The 17,284-nt window shown below is 39.3% G+C and overlaps 1 protein-coding gene across 3 annotated transcripts in view; it reads left to right on the forward strand.

The window, feature by feature from the left end:
• ZRANB1 (zinc finger RANBP2-type containing 1) overlaps positions 1 to 17,284 on the forward strand; it is a 62,504-nt gene that overhangs the window by 14,962 nt on the left and 30,258 nt on the right. The window contains exons 1-2 of one of the 3 annotated variants that reach the window (XM_034985811.1): positions 8,095 to 8,388; positions 9,668 to 10,518. In XM_034985811.1, the coding sequence (XP_034841702.1) occupies positions 8,348 to 8,388; positions 9,668 to 10,518 (892 nt within the window). In that variant the 5' untranslated portion in view covers positions 8,095 to 8,347. Of the gene's footprint in view, positions 1 to 8,094; positions 8,389 to 9,667; positions 10,519 to 17,284 lie in introns of those variants that run through there. The other 2 variants (XM_034985818.1, XM_034985827.1) reach the window with 2 other exon arrangements.

A 17,284-nucleotide genomic window follows, 5' to 3' on the forward strand; every position in this document is an offset into this window, starting at 1 on the left:
GAGCCCAACATGGGGCTCAATCCCAGGACCCTGGGATCATGACCTGAGCCGAAGGCAGAGGCTTAACGACTGAGCCACGCAGGCGCCCCAGTATATCTTGTTTTATAAGTAACTTTTTTTTTTTTTTTTAAAGAGAGGGAGGTGGGGAGAGAGAAGGGAGAGAGAGAGAGTCCCAAGCAGGGCTCAGTCTCACGACCCTGAGATCATGACCTAGCCAAAATCAAGAGGCAGACGCTTAACTGATTGAGCCACCCAGGTGCCCCTTACAAATAATTTTGCTTATTGCTCAACTTTTTAAAGATTTTGTAGTAGTTCTCAGTCTAGATATGCTGTGGGAATATTCTCTGTAATTTTATTTATTTATTTAAAAGATTTTATTTATTTGAGAGAGAGAAAGCAAGAAAGAGAGAGCACACAAGCAGAGGTAGAGGCAGAGGGAGAAGCCGACTCCCCGCTGAGCAGGGAGCCTGATGCGGAACTCGATCCAGGACCCTAGGATTGTGACCTGAGCCGAAGGCAGACGCTTAACCACTGAGCCATCCAGACGCCCAATTCTGTGTAATTTTAAAAAGCAAAAATTGGAGCAAAATGTGTGTTAAATAAGTTTTTCTAAGTTTTCTCATTTAAACATAATCTGTCATAGTCATCCTAGGAAGGGACTGCTTAGTGAGAAACTCATTGCCATTCATTAATAGTCCAGATTCTGGATAATTGGAATAAGTGACTATGGGCTGCAGTATAAATGTGTATTTATTATGTAATGTGTATAGTACCAACTTTGGAGCCAGAATCCCTTGCTGTGCCACTTAGTAGCTTTGTGACTTTGGGCAAGTTTCTCAACTTCTCTGTTCCTGTTTCCAGTCTTTAAAATTGGAGACAATACTAGTACCTGTTTCATAGGGTTCTGAGGATTAAAGTAGTTAATGTATATGCACAGTGCTTAGAACATGTGTAGCATGCTGTAAATGCTTAAGTTTTAGCTGTTTTCTTAGTTGGACAAGGCTGATCCCGACAAAATTGTGAGGAAGACAGAGTTGACTTAGACGTTCATCCACCTCTAATGATTGGGTAAGCAGTGCCGTTAGCCTTCTGCTGTCTTTGGCATTCCTTCCCAGGTTGCCCTTTGCTAAACCTTTGCCTACCTGTTCTCCTTGTCCCTGCAATGTAAACCTAAATTACAAAATCCCCATCCTATTTTCCTGTTAGTCATTACACTAGGAATCATGAGAAAAATGATTGAGTTGAATGACTTTACATTATTAATAAATAACATTCGTGAATAACTTGGGTTTATAAAATAAGTTTTTTTTCTTTTTAAGATGTCATTTTTAAGTAATCTCTACACCTACCGTGGGGCTTGAACTCACAACCCTGAGATCAAGAGTCACATGCTCTACCGACTGAGTCAGCCAAGCACCCCATATAAATGTTTTAATTAAAATAACTTTAGTGGATTGGAAGTTAGGGAAAATAACAAATTTGAGCAAAGTTGAAGTATTGGGAAAAATATATGGTAGCTCTGAGTTGGTTTGGCCTTGGAATATTTCATCCATTTGGTTTCCTCTGCTTTTCACATCCCTCCCCTCTTTCTCTCTTTCTTTCAAAGATTTTATTTTTTTATTTTTATTTTTTTTTAAGATTTTATTTATTTGACAGAGAGAGAGAGACAGCGAGAGAGGGAACACAAGCAGGGGGAGTGGGAGAGGGAGAAGCAGGGTTCTCGCTGAGTGGGAAGCCTGATATGGGGCTCGATCCCAGGACCCTGGGATCATGGCCCGAGCGGAAGGCAAATACTTAACGACTGAGCCACCCAGGCGCCCCTCAAAGATTTTATTTATCAGAGAGAGAGAGAGCACTAACAGGAGGGAGGGGCAGAGGGAGAGAGAGAAGCATACTCCCCGCTGAGCAGGGAGCCCAAGATGGGCTTGGTCCCAGGACCCTGGGATCATGACCTTAGCATGACATGAGCCGAAGACAGACGCTTAACCAACTGAGCCACCCAGGCGCCCCTATCTTTTTCTTTCTTTTATATCGGAACTCACTGATTATCTAAAAGTTCCAAGTTTGTACCCCTCCTTTCTCGAAATATCACACAAAAAGCATCCATAGTGTTTGGCAAAAAGATGGCCTTTAGTGAGCTTAGGTATAGTAATCACTCTTGGTTTCTATGGATACTTTGTTAATTGGGATTGATGTGTTTAGTATGAACAGAGAATAGATAGGATAGTGAAAGAAATCAAATTCTGAATGAGGTAGCATCTTTGTAGTTCTTGCAAATGTTATTTTTAAAATGCTGGATTGATAATGCAGTCTTGGAGCTCACCCACTTCCATTCATGTTTAAGAAAATCATTGTCATGTTTCATCTCATTAGATGCCCTGAGCATTGTAGACCTTTGGTAACTTCTGTGGGTTGTTAGGTTACATTCGTTTTGTTTGGGATTATAATAGGGTGTGCATGATTAACTTGTGAAGTCTCTGAAACTGTCCAAATGAACCATGCTGAAATGGGTAGTATGGTAGTTCAAGATATGTGCGTGTATATATGTACGTACGTATATATATGTATGTGTATATGTGTAGGAACTGAAGAATATAGAGGAAGTAGGCAAGATTACAGATAAAGCCCTAGTGCATATTTAAAGAGGTAGAATTCCGGGCGCCTGGGTGGCTCAGTTGGTTAAGCGACTGCCTTCGGCTCAGGTCATGATCCTGGAGTCCCTGGATGAGTCCCGCATCGGGCTCCCTGCTCGGCAGGGAGTCTGCTTCTCCCTCTGACCCTCCCCCCTCTCATGTGCTCTCTCTCATTCTCTCTCTCTCAAATAAATAAATAAAATCTTTAAAAAAAAAAAGGTAGAATTCCTCTTGAAAAGAGTAGAGAGTATGGGGTGCTTGGGTGGCTTAGTTGGTTAAGCGACTGCCTTTGGCTGAGGTCATGATCTCAGGGTCCTGGGATCGAACTCCACGCCGGGCTCCCTGCTCAGTGGAGAGTCTGCTTCTCCTGCTGCACCTCCACCCTGCTTGTGTGCGCGCTCTCTCTCTCTCAAGTAAATAAATCTTTTTTTTTTTTTAAAGATTTTATTTATTTATTTGTGAGAGAGAGAATGAGAGACAGCACATGAGAGTGGGGAGGGTCAGAGGGAGAAGCAGACTCCCCGCCGAGCAGGGAGCCCGATGCGGGACTCGATCCTGGGACTCCAGGATCATGACCTGAGCCGAAGGCAGTCGCCCAACCAACTGAACCACCCAGGCGCCCCTCAAGTAAATAAATCTTAAAAAAAAAAAAATAGTAGATTAAAAGAGCATTACTATTGTTTTGTGCAAGAGTTTTGACATATTGTAAATTTTTTTTTTTTAAAGATTTTATTTGTCAGAGAGCTAGAGCGAGTACAAGCAGGGGAAGCTGCAGGCAGACAGGGAAGCAGGCTCCCTGCTGAGCAGGAAGCCCGATGAGGGACTCAATCCCAGGACTGTGGGATCATGACCTGAGCTGAAGGCAGGTGCTCAACTAACTGAGCTACACAGGTGTCCTGACATAGGGTAAATTTTTGTGTCTATAGCTCTAATGAGTGGATTGCTAAGTAGTTTGAAAGAAAAACTATTAGAATTGTAGCTTTCATTACAGTTCCTGATTCTGCAATGTTCACATATTAAAATGTAAACTTCATATTCTTTGTTATATTTTAGGGACTTAGGTTTGGTTGGAATGAAGTTAGATGTACTAGGTGTATGGGTAATGGGCTCAGTTAATCAGGCACAGTGCTAGTAAGACCATGGTCACCATGGCAGGTGTTAATTTAATTTTGTTATTTTAACTGAATTTACTTTGTCCAGCTTGCCCACAAATTATTGGGAAGGGACCTTAGCAAGTATGTTTAATAAAGTAAATTACATTGATAATTATGATCTCTCTGTAGGAGGAAGGGCAGCACATTTTTGAGATCTGCTTCCCTTTTTTTTTTTTTTTTGAGATTTTATTTATTTGACACAAAGAGCACAAGCAGGGGGAGCAGCAGAAGGAGAGGGGGAAGCAGGGAGCCTGACACGGGCTTGATCCCAGGACCCTGGGATCATGACCTGAGTCAAAAGCTGACGCTTAACTGACTGAGCCACCCAGGCACCCCTTGAGATCTGATTCTTGATTACTTTTTACAAAATTTCACATAGATTTAGTACTTTCAGAGGGTATTTAATGATCGTAAAAGTTTTTGTGACCTTTACAGGACACAAATGACTTATATCCTTTACATTGCAGGACATGAACAATTAACCAGCTCATGAGTGCCTATGGTTTGGCACCTAGTTGTTAGTGGTGGACATTGTCTACTGAGGTCTTGCCACAGGAGTGGAGCCCATCCTCTAAAATTTCTTTTTGCCTGAGATTGCTTTAAGCTCCACTCGTGTCTTTTTTCAGTACGCTCAATGTGGTTTGTTCTGTGGATTTTACTAAACATAGGGCTGGTCCACATTCCATGCCACTTGATGCCCTGAGCCACAGTTTTGTTTTGTTTTGTTTTTTTTTAAATTATTTGAGAGAGAGAATGTGTGCATGCGCACTGAGCAAGCACGGGGGTGGGGAGGGGCAGAGGGAGAGAGAGAGTAACAAGCAGACTCCATGCTGCTCGTGGAACCTGATGTGGTGCTTGATCCCACGACCCTGAGATCATGACCTGAGCCCAAACCAAGAGTCTGCCCCTTAACAGACTGCGCTGCCCAGGTGCCCCTGAGCCGCAGTTTTCGCTGTGTCTCTGTCAAATAAATAAAATCTTAAAAAAACCCAAAAAACAAAAGACGCAGTTTTCGAAAGCTTGGCTACCTGATTGAAAACTGAGAATACAGGAAACACACACACACGCAAATCAATATTCTGGAAACTAGCCCCAGGAGGAAATACAGTTAGTGCCAAATGCCGGTAGAAGTGTGATGGTTTAGAGTGTACTTGAAGTGGTTTGGAAAAAACTCATGAGAGATGAGACTTGACCTGAGCTTTAAAGAAGGGATGGGATTTGCCACAAGTTGAGCATGTGTATCTGTTATGCTTGTGTTTGTAAAGGTAGTGCCTATCATTTGGGCCGGGTGGGGCTGGTACGTGCATGAGGCTGGGGTATGTGTGCGGTGTTTGAGAGTGAATCCGTGAGGTGGGTGTTGTGTGCGACTACTGGAAGGAGTTGGGAGTTCATTCAGTTGCAGAATTGCTTCGGAAAGAGTGCCTTGCTATTAGGAGGATTTTTCTGGTAACAGTAAGCTGGGTGGATTTAGAAAGGGAAGGCGCTTAGAAGGCTATTAGAGTAGTTCTGACCTGAACTGAGAAGGGTTGATGGCAGTGGGAAATGGGAAGAAAGGAACTGATTGGACAGAAACCATCAGAGAGACTCTGGTGGGGGGAAAGGCAAAATTCAAGAGGATTCTGCGTTTCTGTGCTGGGTGCAGAGGTCCTCATGGTGTCCTTAATGGATACAGGAGAAGTCAGGGTTAAGAGTTTGCTGTGAGAGGAAGAGAAGAGGTTTAATGTAGGATGTGATAAGGTATTGGAGTCCTGAAATGAGGTCAGATTTATGGATAGAGGGTTCAATGTACCATCAATCTTCAGGATCTCACTCAAGGCCAGTTGTTTTTTCTATTGACTGTTGTGAGAAAGGACAGTGATGTAGAAAGATGTGGAGGAGAAAAGAGGGGAATGACTGTGGGATTTTTGGCTTAAGAGTTAAGTAGTACTTTTTATATATCAATATTATAGTTCAGAATTACCATGTGTACTGTAACAGAACCTGAAAATTCAGCATGCTTGGAATAACCTAATTTTAACTTTCATCTGTGTTCCCCTAAGATGCTTTCTGAGCACTTATAAATTTCCATAGATTTAGGTTAATATTTATATCAAAAATTTATATTAATGAGTTAATATATTATTGAATACAGACTCATATTTAATAAAGCTAATACAAAACCTTAAGGACTGCTATTAGTCCTTTGTTTGGGTGACTTAACCATTTGAAACTAATTGGCAAATGGGCTTCTTTGTTTCTCTCTTTCCTTTTTTTTTTTTTTTGAAGATTTATTTATTTGAGTGAGAGAGCGTGCACAGCAGGAGGAGGGGGAGAGGGAGAAGCAGACTCCCCATTGAGCAGGGAAGCCTGATCTGGGGCTCTGTCCCGGGACCCTGAGATCACATCCTGAGCCATCGGCAGACGCAACCAGCTGAGCCACCCAGGCACCCTGCTTCTCTCTTTCTTAAGGAGTTTTTACATGATGAGGATTATTTCACGTCTCCAGTTTTTTTTCATAGGGTTTTCGTAGGTGGTTGGGACAAGTTGTAGAGTAGCTACAATTTTGAGGAATTGCCTTTAAATGAGGTCTATTTCTTCTACAGTGTTTAGTAATGCTTCACAAATATGGTCTAATTAATTCATTATTAAGCATGACAGTATAAAAAATGTTCAGTTGCTAGCCTCTGTTTTCCCCTGATCATTAATCCATATACCATAATACTTGGGTTTTTATTATTATTTCAAGTGGGAAGTATATAATCAAAAGCATTGATCAGTTTAGGACTGCTTGATATACTTGGAGATATTATTCAGTCTGTCTACAGGTAGAGCTTGATGCACAAATGAATTCATGGATTCTTTGGTCCACAGGATGGGAATTGCTGGTATTGCATTCGAACCAAGGAATATTTGTTTGAAGAGTAGAAGTTGTGTCTGGTTCTCCTTAAAGAGGGTCCAGATTGTGCAGATTTTATTTTTGCTTTTTATTGTACCAATTAATTGAAGTATGATTCATTGGATAGAATTTAGAAGTCTGTTGCATGTAAAATTAGACTTGTAAATTAAATTACTTGGGTATATGACAATATGTTAACTTAAGAGATACTTAGTAACAGTTTTATTTTCTTGTATAATATTAATTCTCAGAGCTGGTTGCTATTAAAAATTTTATGTTTTTGGGGGGATTTTTGACATCTGGAAGAAAACGTGTACTTAGTGTTAATTTCATCTCAATAATGCAAAATCATATAGTTGAGCCAAAGTTATCTTTACTCTTCCATTCCATTTACTGATTACAGCAGGTACAAATGGCTCTCTCCGATAATCCTCTCCAGTGAGTTTTAGTTTTCAGTTACTAAAAAATGGTATTTCTACAGTCTCAATTTCCCATAGAGTTGATACCGTATGCATCATTATTTAATATAATGCACTTGCCTTAAAACTTTGGAGCATGGTTTTGGTATTGCTTAGTTACCTGGATTTTTAAAGAGGGAGGCTATTTACCAGGCATATACGACAATGACTATTTTTTTTTATGGTAGTGGGTTTTTTTTTTTTTTTTTGTCAGACGTGGACATTTAAACTTGTGCTGGCACATTAGTTCCGTGAAGATTAGCTAAGATAATGTAAGGTCACAAGCTGTTTAGTTGAGCCTGTAAACATAATCAAAGTAAGACTTACTGAAGTGAGCATGAAGTTTTGAATGTGAATATTTTAAATGAAATACTGAAATTACTTATAGTAGCCCTGGATATATATTAATTACGTCATTTGTTCTTGTCATAAGTTTCTACTTGATCATGTTATTTTCCAATAGCACAAGCAACTTATTTATATTTCATTCCTGAGAAACTAAAGGAAGAAACTGCCTAATGAATATGAAAATTGCCATTAAATTAGAGTGTCCATTTTATGGATGCTTATATGATTATAGTTTCTTGCTCTTCAACACATTTTTGGACTGGTGTTAGAGTGTGTGTAATCCGTGTGTACAAACTAAATTTCAAAATCTAAGCAGTATGAATATAAATTAAGATGGGTTAGGGAAAAAACATAGTTGCTGAAGGAGAAAAAGACTTCAGGCTAAATACAAGCCATATTTATTTTTTGCTTTTTCTGCTTACTTGGTTTACACCACCTTTTTCTCTTCAGTAATAACAAGTAATAAGGGTAGGAACTGACTTAACACTAAGTTAATACTAACGATGCCATTAGTGCATATACACACGTTTAAGGCTTTAGAGAAAAATGTCTTTCCCGTCCTGACCAGCTCAGTCAGTTAGCTAATTTTATTGTTAAGTAAATTTAATTTATTAAAGTGCTAAATACAGTAGTCCATTATTAAAAGAAACGAGTAGGATTAAAATAAAGGCTTTTTAAAAAAATAAATACTTCTGGATAAAGTTAGCAGGCTTCCATTGAAACTCAGTTTTGGTTTCCTTTACAGGACTAGCTATTCTCAGTCAGAACCACTTAGCACGCTTTGCCCGTAGCGTCTACTGAGGAAGTCAGAATCTGAGCCAGCATGAAGACTGAATCTTGTCTTTGGTCTGATTTATAAACCATACTTTTATTCTAACCATGTGCAAGGTGGAGGTTATAGCATGGAAACTAAAACCTTAGTAAGTGTGATTTTTATTTTGGCTAATAAATTATAGCCTTTCTTGTAGTGAATTTGTCCTCTTAACGGAGTTCACAGTATAAATGGAGTGAGGACTTGGCAAACAGGGACACAATAATACACATACAAAGCCAAAGATTGAGCTTTTCAGGTCAGGAAAAATCTCTGAGAAGGGGAGGCAAAGGCTTCTGTTACTCTGCCTAGGATTTTTCACTTTTCTGGTTAAAAATAGGTGGCAGGATGATAAGTTGAGAAGGGATATAAGAAAATGGCTTTAGTGGCAGCCATTAAAAAAAGTAATTATTAAATTTGCTGTGGAAGTTACTTCATAAATTAGTTGGCATTAAATCATGAAGTATTCATTTTAGTGTAGTGTTAGTAATAAGCCCAGTGTAGAATCCTAGGAACCTTTTTAAATATTGAATATGTGTTTAGTATGAATTGAATTTTGAGTATGTTTTAAATATTGAATATTTTTTGTATAAGTATGAATATTCAAAATTATATTGGCATGAATATGCTAGTAGTTATCTTAGGGATGTTCCGGCGATTTTATTGTCCCAGTAGGTGATGTACAGTTTTTATTTTTTTTGTGCTCCAGACAGAATTAGATTTTGAAGGTGTAGGCTATCAAGGAACTTAATCTGTATTTCAGTGTTATTTTCTGATTGCAAGGATTACTCTTCAGCATTTTTCTTTTCTGCCTGTGCTTACTAAGAGCAGTGGATAAGTAGCACCTTTAAGCTGCTTTTTCTTCCTTAGCAAAAATAATAGAATTGACTTTGTTTGATCTTCTGAATTCTTCAGTGAATCAAACAGAACGATACTGTACCTAGAGAGCATAAGAATCTAAGTTGTTCATAATTTGAGAATGGTTATGTGTTTATTTGGTTTGTGTTCTTTCCCTTCTCTTTGAATCTTAACTGTTTGTTACTTTTCTAAATTGATGGTGATGACCTGGCTTAAATTAAACATTTCTATTAGCGGCTTCTCTATTTTAACTTGCTTCCCTCTTAGAACAAACCTCCCTTTTATCTCCTGCTTATCTCTTTTGCATTCTAAAGTACAATTTCATTAAATCCCTGAGGTCTAAGATTTTTTCTTTGGGAGCTTATCTCTGGTGTCTCTAATGGAAATTGGAAAAATAAGGATAGTTCATTGCTAAATCTTACAGGCTTCTTTTGAGAGATTTATATTTTATAAGTTGAAGGGTACTTTTGGGGCACAGAGATGGAATTATGTAGTTACTGTTTTAATAACTATGTCCTAATTATTTATAGCTTCCTGCCTGACATAACTCACTTCAAGAAGAGCACAATGTCAGAACGTGGAATTAAGTGGGCTTGTGAATATTGTACGTATGAAAACTGGCCATCTGCGATCAAGTGTACTATGTGTCGCGCCCAAAGACCAAGTGGAACAATTATTACAGAAGATCCATTTAAAAGTGGTTCAAGTGATGTTGGTAGAGATTGGGATCCTTCTAGCACTGAAGGAGGAAGTAGTCCTTTGATATGTCCAGACTCTAGTGCAAGACCCAGGGTTAAGTCTTCGTACAGCATGGAAAATGCAAATAAATGGTCATGCCACATGTGCACCTATTTGAACTGGCCAAGAGCAATCAGATGTACCCAGTGCTTATCCCAGCGTAGGACCAGGAGTCCCACAGAATCTCCTCAATCCTCAGGATCTGGTTCGAGACCAGTTGCTTTTTCTCTTGATCCTTGCGAGGAATACAATGATAGAAATAAACCGAACACAAGGACCCAGCATTGGACTTGTTCTATTTGCACATATGAAAACTGGGCCAAGGCTAAAAAATGTGTTGTTTGCGATCATCCCAGACCTAATAATATTGAAGCAATAGAGTTGGCAGAGACTGAAGAGGCTTCTTCAATAATAAATGAGCAAGACCGAGCTCGGTGGAGGGGAAGCTGCAGCAGTGGGAATAGCCAAAGAAGATCGCCTCCCACTACGAAACGGGACTCTGAAATGAAAATGGATTTTCAGAGGATTGAATTGGCTGGTGCTGTTGGCAGCAAGGAGGAACTTGAAGTGGACTTTAAAAAACTAAAACAAATTAAAAACAGGATGAAAAAGACTGATTGGCTATTCCTCAATGCTTGTGTGGGTAAGTTTCTGCATTTTTTGAATGGGATGGGAAAAGGTATTAAAAATGACATGAAAGATATAAACAGGGTCAATATTATGTAGCATTTCGGTCATTCAGCATGATAGCTGTACTCCCACTATGCATGCATGAGAATCTCTGTATTTGTGATCTTGTTATAACTTTGTTCTAAATTGTCTCCATTTCATTGTGTGTCTTTCCATCATTAGGGAGAAAAACTTAAGTTAAAGCAAAGTTTTTTACACATCAGTAGGAGAAAAATATACCTGGAGTTTAAAGCTGCTCCTCTATTTATTGTAACAGGATGTGACTGAGGAACACCAGCTGCTGCTTCAGAGTGTTTGTAAACAGTGTGAGCATCTTGTGATGATAGAAGCTTTAGTCAGATGTTAAAAATATCACAAAAATGTGACTCCAAGAAGTTGAACAAACATAATATTGACCTTGAAAATACTGATGTTAATTTAACGTGAATGTCATGTAGTTAATATTTGCACATTTTATGAAACTGATTTCATGTAGCCAGCTAAATTCCACAATTCAAATTATGATTTGTATATTTTGTGGTTTTAGTGCTTCCTAAAGAAATTCTGGATATTGATCCCAGTTACTGGTTAAGACCTGTCGAAAGACCAGGACATGTTGTGAGAGCAGGGTTTTCTCTAGTTTCAACCTTGTGAGGTAAATATTTGTGATATAACTCACAAAAGGAGTTACTGGACTCCCTGTGCTTTTTTGTTTCTTCTTGAGTAGGTTAGCTTTTTGAATTTTATGATTGAAATTATTTGGATGGGGTGCTTACTTTGACATTCTGTTTTGTAAAGAAAATTTTTGTAAAGGATAATTTGGAGGGACTACTCAAGTTAAATATTGTGTGGAACAATAGCTAAGCCTGTATATAGCTTAGCTGTATGTGTATTTTTTTTCCCAGTATGAATTTCTTTTGTTTATCCTCCTGAATATAGCTCCAAGAACGGAAGACGTAACTGTATGAACTTGTAAGTCCTAAGCGTAGATTTCAAGAAATCTGAGTTTTTTATTTTCGTTTTGTTCCGGCAAAAAGAATGTCCAAGAAGGTGAGTCCTTCTGAACACCAAAACACAGTAGGCGCTTAGTAACTCTTGGCTCCAATTTTCTTCTACCCTGAGGACTAGGGATGAAAGCACACTGAGCCATTTTAGGCTATCTGTGTTTTTCCATTTCATCCCATTGATTTTTTTTTTTCCTCCAAATTGGGGTACCCTATGTGGTATAATTTTTTTTTTTTTAAAGGAGGTACAAAGAGATTTATTTTATTGAGGCCAAAGTTGCAACATAAAATTCAGCATTTTGAAAGTGAACAAATCAGTGTCATTTAGTGCATTTAGAGTGTTGTGCAACCACCATCTGTCTGGTACTAAAACATTTTCATCACCCCAAAAGGAAACCCTGTACCATTAAGCAGTTACTCTCCCTCCCCTCCTCTCCCAAGTCCCTGGCAATCACGTCTGCTTTCTGTCTCTGTGGATCTACCTATTCTGGATATTCCATATATAAATGGAATCTTATGTGACCTTTTTATCTAGGTGTGATTGTCTTTAAATTACCTGGGTGCCTTTTGGAAACTCTTAAAATCATTTTTGCAGGTGGTAGTGCACTATGCATACCTTTAGTACAAGGTCGTGTTATAGTACACAGAAGTTTACAGATAGAAATGAAGTACGTTGCGACAATTACTCACCTCTGTTGGGGTCATAGAATCCTTTAGAAATCAGAGGTTCATAGTTTCTTCAGGTTAGTGGATCTCAGGATAAGAACTTCTACTTTGAAATATTTTCTCTTGTTGAAACACAAATTAGACCAATCAATATAACTTTGTCTATGTGGCTATTATTTCTTTATGACTACTCTAATTTTGTTGCTCCCTTTTATTTTTTCCATATATTCTTCTTCTTTTTTTTTTAAAGATTTATTTATTTATTTGAGAGAGCGAGAATGAGAGAGAGAGAGAGTACATGAGAGGGGGGAGGGTTAGAGGGAGAAGCAGGCTCCTCGCCAAGCAGGGAGCCCAATGCAGGACTTGATCCAGGGACTCCAGGATCATGACCTGAGCCGAAGGCAGTTGCTTAACCAACTGAGCCACCCAGGTGCCCCACATATTCTTCTTTCTTCTTTTTTTTTTTTTTAAAGATTTAAAAAAATTGTTTTTTATTTGACACACAGAGACATAGCGAGAGATGGAACACAAGCAGGGGGGAGTGGGAGATGGAGAAGCAGGCTTCCTGCGGAGCAGGGAGCCTGATGTGGGGCTCGATCCCAGGACGCTGGGCTCATGACCTGAGCTGAAGGCAGACGCTTAACGACTGAGCCACCCAGGCGCCCCTCCACATATTCTTATTTCTTTTGGGATAACCATCCTTGTACCTCTTCGCATTTTGATGGCTGTGATTTCATTTTAAAGGTGGAACAAAAACTCATGCCAGCAGGACCAATACTGTATTTGATTTTTTTTCATCTACCAGTTTCTTTATCATTAAGTCCCTACTCCCACCCACTCCAGAGTTTCTAGGTTCTTAGGGCTAAGTATTAATTGTATTTAGTTCTTAGTAATGTGCATTCTGTTTTCCCTTTCAACAGATATTTTTTACTTCACCATACAATATGGTTCTGAACTGTTGTACCAATTATGACCGTGTCTTTTTTGGGTAGTCCTATCCTGATTTGTAAACATCACTGAAATATGTGTAAAACATTTTTTTGTTTACCTTGTGTTGGGTTAATTAACAGAAGCCCCCATGTACTGAACATTAACCTTTACTTCCCCTTTTCTGCCTGCCTTATGTTCTCCAGATTTCATTAGATATGGTATATTATGGCTTGTCCATGTTAGGCATTTAAGAAAATCATCTCTGTGGTCCCTTTGGTAACACATTTACTAAAAAAAATCATCTCTGAAGTATATACACTAAGTATAAAATATTTACTGAGTATAAACTTTATACTAAGTATAAAATGTGAGACAACCCCTTTGAAATTGGAAAAAGTCTCAACCTTTGTAGCTTGTTAAAATAGGATTGAGGAGGATTCAGTTGTTAAGAAGGCAAAAGTAAACTGAAGTGCCAGCGGTATTGAGCAAGTTTCTTTTTTACATGACTGTTGGGTGTAAGTTTCGCCTAAGTCATTATTATTATCTTATGTGGTGAGCGGACGTTGGGGACAGTGATGCCAAGACCTGCCATCAGTGAAAGTGGAATCTGGGGGTAGGAACCAGGATGGTAAAGGCAGAGGTGTGAATTTAAATGTGCAGTTGTCTCTGGAATGTCTGCAGTTTGGTGCCAGGTGTTTTCTGGGAGGTCATGTTGGTGCTAATCATAGACTGCCTTTCCTGCTGGATAGATAATGTCCCTAGAGAAAAGGGTAGTACTACTTAACACACCATTTTAATTCTGCTATTGTATTGAATCAGTTGCCCTTTAGAAGAACATTTTAATTTGTGACCCAGGCTGATCCCTTGAAAAGATAAACAGGGTCACATAAGAATCCCAAATTAAATCCGTGGTGATAACTTTTTGTATTCCTGAACCCTGGACTTGTGTAACCAGTCGTGTACACCACATTTTCCCTTGAATAGCTGATATTTCCAACTTCTTCCCAATTCAGCGAAGCTGAAACTGAACTGGTCTCTCCCTTAAACCTATTCTTTCATAGTCCCCTTTCTCCCTTGATGACAAGTTTATCATCCCACCAGCTGTGCCCAAAGCCTCGGTCATCCTTGATTCTCCTTTTTCTCTTACTCCTTTCCTACTTGTCAGAAAATCTTTCTGGCTCTACCTTCAAAATACATGCAGAATCTGTACTTCTCACTACCCTGGTCCAAACCATGATCCCCTCTGTCCTTTTTTTCTTTTACAAATTGTTCTCCACATAGGAGCTACTCTTCTAAAACTGCTCAGAACTCTTCAGTGATTGTGTTGCTCTGAGTAAAAGCCAGAGTCCCTCAGAGACACTCTAGGCCCCCTCAGCTGTGTTCTGCACCTTCCTCCCCCTCCCCATTCCCCCTCCCGTCTGTTGCTCTTAACCTCACTCATTCACTTTAGCCACTCTGGCCACCTTTCTTCTCTACAAATAAGCCTCAAACCTTTGTACTTGCTGTTTCCTCTGCCTGGAATTCTCATTTTCTGGATTGCAGGATTAGCTCATTTAGTTGCTTAAGTTCTTTTCTCAATTGTTGCCTTCTCATTGAGGCTTCCCTGACTGCTGTATCTACAATTTCAGCCCTGTCCTCATCCCCTTCCCCTGGTTTTAATTTTCTTTACAACACTTGTTACTTTCCACTTTATTATTTGTCTCTTTTCTTCCTTAGAATTTAAGCTTGGTGAGGGCCAGGAATTTTGTTTCCTTCACAGCTGTATCCTAGTACTTAAAACAGTGTCTGATATATAGCAGGCATTCAGGCATTTGTTAAATCATTCAGCGAATAAGCCCTTGTGGAAACTGAGATCTGGACAAATAGACCTTTATGCTTTTCTGAATTTCTAGATTTTTTTACTTTCTTCCTAGCTTTCTATATTTTTTACTTTACAAACTACCCCTGGGGCTTGACCCAGTGGGAGCCAACGTGACTTCTCCCTATTAGGAGAACAATACCTTAACATATAAGGTATTATTTGTTTCAGGGGTACAGGTCTGTGATTCATCAGTCTTACACAATTCACAGCGCTCACCATAGCACATATCCTCCCCAGTGTCCATCACCCAGCCACCCCATCCTTCCCACCCCCCTCCACTCCAGTAACCCTCAGTTTGTTTCCTGAGATTAAGAGTCTCTTATGGGGGGTGCCTGGGTGGCTCAGCCGTTAAGTGTCTGCCTTCAGCTCAGGTCATGGTCCCAGGGTCCTGGGATTGAGCCCTGTGTTGGGCTCCCTGCTCAGTGGGAAGCCTGCTTCTCCCTCTCCCACTCCCCCTGCTTGTGTTCCCTCTCTCGCTGTCTCTCTGTCAAATAAATAAATAAAATCTTAAAAAAAAAAAAGAGTCTCTTATGGTTTCTCTCCCTTTCTGGTTTCGTTTGTGTCCCCTGTTGAGAATCACTGACTTACGGGCTAAATCAGAATCTTCTTATCAGTGAGCATGCTGACATGAGGATTGTAGTCTGGGGTATTCCTGAGCAAAATTTTGATGTGTCTAAAAACTTACAGGTTTTTTTTTTTTTTTTTTTTAAGATTTTATTTATTTGAGAGAGAGAAACAGCGACAGAGAGCATGAGCAGGGAGGAGAGGGAGAAGCAGGCTCTTGGCTCAGCAGGGAACCCGGTGCAGGGCTGATGCGGGGACTCCGGGATCATGACCTGAGCGGAAGGCAGACGCTTAACTGATTGAGCCATCCAGGCGCCCCATAACTTACATGATTCTTAAAACATAGGAAATATGTTAGGATTGACTTTTTTTTTCAGGTTGTCTGCAAAGATAGTTCTATTTGATCAAATATTTCCCCTCTTCTCATAATTGTATTGAAAATCAATATTTGTGGCTGTTATTTTCTGCCCTGACGCCAATTGTATTTTGGCCCCTTGCCTGTGTACCGTGTCCTACATAGCCACTCCAGGGTGCCAGATGCAACTGTAGAAACACCTATGACTTATATGGTGCTAAACATGTCAGAATGTGTTTGTCTGTTTGCTTTCACTAATACTTTTTTCATTGTAGTTTCTAATTTTTAAATTTTTTTTTACTTTTGTCATTTTTAACAAATTAGCAAGGTATAGGCTTATTACATTTAAAAATATTGTTTATTTTGGTATCATTATTAAGAATTATAGATATGAATGGTTTTTCTCAAGGAAGTAAACTATTAAGGTTGTGTAAATGTTTTTCTGGAAAAACAAATGTGTTGCAAAATGTAATGTTCAAGGTAATTTTTTTAATGGTGACTTTATTATTTAGTTTAGAGATATAGTGTGTCTGGTCAAATGAGTGTTGTACAATAATCCAAACAAAATTTTATTAACTTCGACAGAAGAAAACGTCCTGTACAATTAGTTTTTGAGAGATGGAAATACTATGAACTGCAGTGATAATAAGGTGATGTATACCAAGGACAGTACCACATCAGAACAAAACAAAAGGAAATCTTTGACGTAAGATACAATGGCGATTTTACCTATTTATTAAGATGTCTTTGTGGCTGACTTTTTAACTTTAGAGGAAACTGAGGGCATATAAATTAGTGTAAGGAAAGAAATGGAAGAGGCTTCTATTCTCTAGTTTGGTGTTCTTTGGCTTTAAAAATTAATTTGCTGCACAGAGATACCTTACTGATGACTTACCTGAAGGCACAAGACATGAAATATCTTGCAAAATATGCTATTAGGGAGAGGAGTTAGTGTCTAAAGTTGTATTTTTTAGGTGCCCACTACTGCTTGCTTTCACCGCCCCCCCCCCAGCCTTTTCTGATTTACACAACTGATTGAAATAGTGTAACAGGCAGAGTAATGCCTTCTGGCCCCCCAAGGCATTTGAATTCTAATCCCCAGAGTATATGAATGTGCTACTTTACATGGCAAAAGGGATCTTGCAGATGTAGTTAAATTAAGGACCCTCAAATGGAGAGCGATGACCTCCTGTTATTTGGGTGGGCCTAGCATAATCATAAGGGTCCTTATAAACAAGAGGGAGACAGGAGAACATGTGTCACAGAAGGAGATATGACAGTGGAGCAACAGAGGTCTTAGTGGTGCGGGGCTGTGAGCTGAGGAATGCTGGCAGCCTCTATAAGCTGGAAAAGGCAAGGC

The sequence above is a fragment of the Mirounga leonina genome, unplaced genomic scaffold (assembly GCF_011800145.1).
Source record: "Mirounga leonina isolate KUSES-001 unplaced genomic scaffold, KU_Mleo_1.0 Mir_114, whole genome shotgun sequence".
Taxonomy (NCBI): domain Eukaryota; kingdom Metazoa; phylum Chordata; class Mammalia; order Carnivora; family Phocidae; genus Mirounga; species Mirounga leonina.